The 7,327-nt window shown below is 42.3% G+C and overlaps 2 protein-coding genes across 2 annotated transcripts; one reads left to right on the top strand and one right to left on the bottom strand.

Annotated features, from left to right (window-relative positions):
- Positions 1-420: 420 nt before the first annotated feature.
- Positions 421-4,977, bottom strand: LOC138349894 (keratin-associated protein 10-4-like). Its single transcript, XM_069299884.1, has 3 exons — positions 4,909-4,977; positions 1,629-2,544; positions 421-985 (listed from the first exon to the last, which is right to left on the bottom strand). The coding sequence occupies exons 1-3, from the start codon at positions 4,975-4,977 to the stop codon at positions 954-956; spliced, it is 1,017 nt and encodes a 338-aa protein (XP_069155985.1). The 3' UTR covers positions 421-953.
- A 369-nt stretch (positions 4,978-5,346) lies between these two features.
- Positions 5,347-6,666, top strand: LOC123755622 (glutamine-rich protein 2-like). The gene has a single exon (XM_045738344.2). The coding sequence runs from the start codon at positions 5,347-5,349 to the stop codon at positions 6,664-6,666; it is 1,320 nt and encodes a 439-aa protein (XP_045594300.2).
- The last annotated feature ends 661 nt before the right edge of the window (positions 6,667-7,327 follow it).

The raw sequence follows: 7,327 nt of genomic DNA, 5'->3' as shown, positions 1-7,327 counted from the left end.
AATTATGACTATTACAAAAATATTTGTATCTATACAAGAGAATGGCTGACTGTTTGCCCGAGGTTGGTGGCCAGAGGCAATGGGCTAGCTTCACTCAACTTTCCAAGATGATACATGGGGGGTATGGGAGCGTCATAGGTCATTTTGGGGCTGGCCTCAATGCCATTTATAGAAACTTCAGCATCTGTACTCTACAGCAAACCCCTGAGATTTTCACGGTCAAATATGAAATCAGCGATGTGTTTTCTGTAGTTATTAATAAGGGTTTTTCAGGACTTTTGTAATATTTTTTTTAGAGAGAAGAGGGGGGAGAAGGGGGAGAGAGACCCGGACACTGCCGGGTAACCTTCTGCTGTTTAATATACACGTTAAAATATTTTTATAATAAAACTATAAATTCAGGTAAATAATACTAATTAATATTTAATTGTACGTTTATTTTTTACAGCTTTGTTGATTTACATACATACAGTATATATGTGCTCGGCAAGTTATAGTTCGGTGATTTACAGTAAATTCAATATAAAGACTTTGTTTCTCTTTGTTTATATTATTTTGTAAAAGATGTGAAGCAACAAATCTCCATGATTAGTTTTTGTTGATTCCGGTCTACCCGTCGATAGATGACGTCAGTCTGTTAGTTGATGACGTCAGCTTCTTGGTAGGTGACGTCAGTTTTTGGTTAGATGACGTCAGTCTATTAGTTGATGACGTCTGCCCTTTGATAGATGACGTCAGCTCTTTGGCAGATGACGTCAGTTTATTATTTGATGACGTCAGCCCGTTGGTTGATAACATCAGTTCCTTAAGATGATGATGTCAGTCCACTGGTTGATGACGTCATCACTTGGCTGACTATATCACCCTTTCGGTTGATGACGTCAGCTCTTTGTCTCTCTGCGGACCCTAGATTGGCATACACACTGACACACTGACACCTGACACACTAATACCTAACACACTGACACCTGACACACACTGACACCTGACACACACTGACACCTGACACACTGACACCCGACACACACTGACACCTGACACACACTGACACCTGACACACTGACACCTGACACACACTGACACCTGACACACACTGACACACTAATACCTGACACACTGACACCTGACACACACTGATACACTGACACCTGACACACTGACAACTGACACACACACACTGACACCTGACACACTGACACACACACTGACACCTGACACACACACACTAACACCTAACACACACACTGACACCTGACACACACACTGACACCTGACACACACACAGTAACACCTGACACACACACTGACACCTGACACACACACTGACACCTGACACACACTGACACCTGACACACACTGACACCTGACACACACTGACACCTGACACACACTGACACCTGACACACACTGACACCTGACACACACTGACACCTGAAACACACACTGACACCTGACACACACACTGACAACTGACACACACACTGACACCTGACACACACACTGACACCTGACACACACTGACACCTGACACACACACTGACAACTGACACACACACTGACACCTGACACACACTGACACCTGACACACACACTGACAACTGACACACACACTGACAACTGACACATACACTGACACCTGACACACACTGACACCTGACACACACTGACACCTGACACACACTGACACCTGACAGACACTGATACCTGACACACACTGACACCTGATACACACACTGACACCTGACACACACTGACACCTGACACACACTGACACCTGACACACACTGACACCTGACACACACTGACACCTGACACACACTGACATCTGACACACACTGACACCTGACACACACTGACACCTGACAGACACTGATACCTGACACACACTGACACCTGACACACACTGACATCTGACACACACTGACACCTGACACACACTGACACCTGACAGACACTGACACCTGACACACACTGACATCTGACACACACTGACACCTGACACACACAGACACCTGACACACACACTGACAACTGACACACACACTGACACCTGACACACACACTGACACCTGACACACACTGACACCTGACACCTGACACACACTGACACCTGACACACACACTGACAACTGACACACACACTGACACCTGACACACACTGACACCTGACACACACTGACACCTGACACCTGACACACACTGACACCTGACACACACACTGACAACTGACACACACACTGACACCTGACACACACTGACACCTGACACACACTGACAACTGACACACACACTGACACCTGACACACACACTGACACCTGACACACACTGACACCTGACACCTGACACCTGACACACACTGACAACTGACACACACACTGACACCTGACACACACTGACAACTGACATACACACTGACAACTGACATACACACTGACAACTGACAAACACTGACAACTGACACACACTGACAACTGACACACACACTGACACCTGACAACTGACACACACACTGACAACTGACAAACACTGACAACTGACACACACTAACGTCTGACAACTGACACCTGACACACTGACAACTAACACACACTGACAAAAGACACTGAAAAATGGCAATGACAACTGACACAGCTAAATGTATCAGTGTGTATCAGTTATCAGTTATTTATATATATATATATATATATATATATATATATATATATATATATATATTTATATATATATATATATATATATATATATATATATATATATATATATATATATATATATATATATATATATATATATATACGAATAAATATATATAACCTAAAATTAGGTCACCTTAAGTCACAATATACCTGTATCTCTATCACAACTCCCGAAGATTAACGCTAAGCACTATACAATTTTCTGTACAGTTAAAGAAACGCATAATCTTAAATAATAACAATAATAAAAATAACATTATAAATAAGGAATAATAATAGCAAGAATATGCAACAATATTAATATTATTATTATTATTATTTATATAAAAACTGATGAGAGAATTTTGAACTTCAGTTGCTATACATTAAAGATTAAACACCAGAGACACTGAGTTAGATGCTTGCAGTTGACAGTTTCACTAGATGGACGTAAACAAAGAATTGTCTTATAAATAGCTTGAATACAATAGGTGTACATAAAAAAGTTAACGCGGCAGCTATATACAATAGGTAAATGTCGACTGGTATTGGGTCTATGGAGCCACAATTAATGAACAAATCCTTCAACGTCATCAAAACCAATTGTCAACAGAAACTAATTTGGAAAATCAGACATAATTTGTAAACTTTAAAAGTGTGAAGACATTATTTTAAGATAATTACCAACAGGAGTATTCATATAATGGCCAAAATAGGTTGTAGTCAGAACTCATAAACTGTAATCTTTTGTACTCATGACGAAACAAAGTCGGTGGTGCCAACACCTCACGAAATTGGTAACACCGAACATTTGAAATGGATTATCAGAATAAATAATATTTTCACAAGATCTAAACCCATAACGAAATTCACCATTCAACCATAATTGGTTAATAATAACAACTCCTGCAAGTAAAACACTGAGCTGACGGTACCAGCAACACACCGGCCACAACTCGTCATAACAAGTAACACTAAAACAAATAGCACCTTCAGTTATAAATGAAACCAGTGCCTGCAACTCTCAAAGAAATCGGTACCTGCAACTCTCCAAGAAATCGGTACCTGCAACTCTCCAAGAAACAGGTACCTGCAACTGATCAAGAAACAGGTACCTGCAACTCTCCAAGAAACAGGTACCTGCAACTGATCAAGAAACAGGTACCTGCAACTCTCCAAGAAACAGGTACCTGCAACTGATCAAGAAACAGGTACCTGCAACTGATCAAGAAACAGGTACCTGCAACTCTCCAAGAAACAGGTACCTGCAACTGATCAAGAAACAGGTACCTGCAACTGATCAAGAAACAGGTACCTGCAACTGATCAAGAAACAGGTACCTGCAACTCTCCAAGAAACAGGTACCTGCAACTGATCAAGAAACAGGTACCTGCAACTTATCAAGAAACCAGTACCAGCAACTAATCAAGAAACAGGTACCTGCAACTCAACCAAACAGAAAAAACAGCACCTGCAACATAGACAAGACATAAAAACAGTACTTGAATATACAGACTAGAACGAAAAAAAATATTTCATGAAATACAAAAGAGAGAAAACAGTACCTTCAATACACAGTATAAGAGACAAATGATACCAGGCATCGAAGACTAGATATAACAGTTCCTGCCAAATATTATTTGAATATTTGTACCTGCAACACTGACTAGACAGAGAAAACGGTACCAGCAACACTGACTAGACAGAGAAAACGGTACCAGCAACACTGACTAGATAGAGAAAACGGTACCAGCAACACTGACTAGATAGAGAAAACGGTACCAGCAACACTGACTAGATAGAGAAAACGGTACCAGCAACACTGACTAGATAGAGAAAACGGTACCAGCAACACTGACTAGATAGAGAAAACGGTACCTGCAACACTGACTAGATAGAGAAAACGGTACCTGCAACGCGAACTAAGAAAAAAACAGTTTCTACAAAACGCTGCAACTCAAAATAATGGTACCAGCAATGCAACCTAAATATTAAAACTTATTGAACATACAACTGAGGAAAAAGACAATAGGTGACGCTGAGTAAGCTCATGGAACATACATAAGAAACTGGAAACGTCACACACACTAAACATCACAGTCCCTGCAACACACACTAAACATCACAGTCCCTGCAACACACACTAAACATCACAGTCCCTGCAACACACACTAAACATCACAGTCCCTGCAACACACACTAAACATCACAGACCCTGCAACATATTTTTACCATAAACAATTCCGAAAACACAGGCAAAAATATATTGACCCAAGTATATATATCAAGAAACTTGACCATCATATAACATTTGTTTTTTGGAATTAAGTAGTATTCAATATCATTCATTTATTTAAATTTGTAAACAAACATTTTTTTCCGATGGAGATGCCAACACAAATTGTGCAGTAAATCTTGAATAATCATACAACTACTAGAATCAGGACATGAATTTAGTCGTAATTCCATATAACAACTATATTTCCTGCTACAACTGTCAGATTGATTAAAATTAGCTAAATACAGCTTCCTTCGACGAAATCGAAAATCGATTATTATTATAAGGCAACACCAGCAACACAAACGGGAAGCAAGACAATTGAGGATGTAGTTCAAGGGTAATAGATGTCAGTAACTTAAATGAAAAGTATTTGGTTGTACCAGCAACACATGAAGAGTGTTGGGCTGTACCAGCAACACATGAAGAGTGCCGGACTGTACCAGCAACACATGAAGAGTGGCGGACTGTACCAGCAACACATGAAGAGTGGCGGACTGTACCAGCAACACATGAAGAGTGGCGGACTGTACCAGCAACACATGAAGAGTGTTGGGCTGTACCAGCAACACATGAAGAGTGGCGGACTGTACCAGCAACACATGAAGAGTGGCGGACTGTACCAGCAACACATGAAGAGTGGTGGACTGTACCAGCAACACATGAAGAGTGCCGGACTGTACCAGCAACACATGAAGAGTGGCGGACTATACCAGCAACACATGAAGAGTGCCGGACTGTACCAGCAACACATGAAGAGTGGCGGACTGTACCAGCAACACATGAAGAGTGGCGGACTGTACCAGCAACACATGAAGAGTGGCGGACTGTACCAGCAACACATGAAGAGTGCCGGACTGTACCAGCAACACATGAAGAGTGGCGGACTATACCAGCAACACATGAAGAGTGTTGGGCTGTACCAGCAACACATGAAGAGTGCCGGACTGTACCAGCAACACATGAAGAGTGCCGGACTGTACCAGCAACACATGAAGAGTGCCGGACTGTACCAGCGACACATGAAGAGTGGCGGACTGTACCAGCGACACATGAAGAGTGTTGGGCTGTACCAGCAACACATGAAGAGTGCCGGACTGTACCAGCAACACATGAAGAGTGCCGGACTGTACCAGCAACACATGAAGAGTGGCGGACTGTACCAGCAACACATGAAGAGTGGCGGACTGTACCAGCAACACATGAAGAGTGGCGGACTGTACCAGCAACACATGAAGAGTGCCGGACTGTACCAGCAACACATGAAGAGTGCCGGACTGTACCAGCAACACATGAAGAGTGCCGGACTGTACCAGCAACACATGAAGAGTGGCGGACTGTACCAGCAACACATGAAGAGTGCCGGACTGTACCAGCGACACATGAAGAGTGGCGGACTATACCAGCGACACATGAAGAGTGGTGGACTGTACCAGCAACACATGAAGTGTTGGGCTGTACCAGCAACACATGAAGAGTGGCGGACTGTACCAGCAACACATGAAGAGTGGTGGACTGTACCAGCAACACATGAAGAGTGGCGGACTGTACCAGCAACACATGAAGAGTGGCGGACTGTACCAGCAACACATGAAGAGTGGTGGACTGTACCAGCAACACATGAAGAGTGCCGGACTGTACCAGCAACACATGAAGAGTGGCGGACTGTACCAGCAACACATGAAGTGTTGGGCTGTACCAGCAACACATGAAGAGTGGCGGACTGTACCAGCAACACATGAAGAGTGGTGGACTGTACCAGCAACACATGAAGAGTGGCGGACTGTACCAGCAACACATGAAGAGTGGCGGACTGTACCAGCAACACATGAAGAGTGGTGGACTGTACCAGCAACACATGAAGAGTGCCGGACTGTACCAGCAACACATGGTAAACTTTACAGTAAATATCAGTATTTATGATAATAAATTCCATAGAATATCATTTACAAAGCATTAAATGACCCATCAAGCAATACACAGGAGCTGCACTGGTAACCCCATTACATAAATAAAAGTCACACATATATATATAACGGAACTATCCAAAGCAAGACAGAAATGGGCGCGTTTCCTTTCATCTAATGCCCCTGTCCACCCAGCCGTAAGTAGGTACCCAGGAGTTAGTTTGTTGTAGGGGTGGGGGGGGGGATACAAACCTAACCGACACAATGAATAACTATAAAGTTTCTGTACAAGAATATCAACTAATTAAATTGTAATATAAATGAGTAACTCATTAAGCATAACATGAACTCATCATCAATGAACATTAACTGTAGCTTCCATTATTTTTTGACCAACTATCGGGACGCAGTCAACATTTATAAAGGCAAAACAATCTTATTATTTAAATCAGATTATAATGGTACA

Source organism: Procambarus clarkii, chromosome 43, assembly GCF_040958095.1.
Source record: "Procambarus clarkii isolate CNS0578487 chromosome 43, FALCON_Pclarkii_2.0, whole genome shotgun sequence".
NCBI lineage: Eukaryota > Metazoa > Arthropoda > Malacostraca > Decapoda > Cambaridae > Procambarus > Procambarus clarkii.
Note: the sequence above shows the minus strand (reverse complement) of the source record. Positions and strands in the feature narration are given on the sequence as shown.

Coding starts and splice junctions, on each gene's coding strand:
- LOC138349894 (XM_069299884.1), bottom strand. CDS start 4,977: ATGGTCAAGTTTCTTGATATATATACTTGGGTCAATATATTTTTGCCT. Junction 2,545..4,908: donor TGTTTTCGGAATTGTTTATG/GTAAAAATATGT, acceptor GTCAGACGTTAG/TGTGTGTCAGTTGTCAGTGT. Junction 986..1,628: donor AGTGTGTGTCAGGTGTCAGT/GTATGTGTCAGT, acceptor AGTGTGTGTCAG/GTGTCAGTGTGTGTCAGGTG.
- LOC123755622 (XM_045738344.2), top strand. CDS start 5,347: ATGAAGAGTGTTGGGCTGTACCAGCAACACATGAAGAGTGCCGGACTG.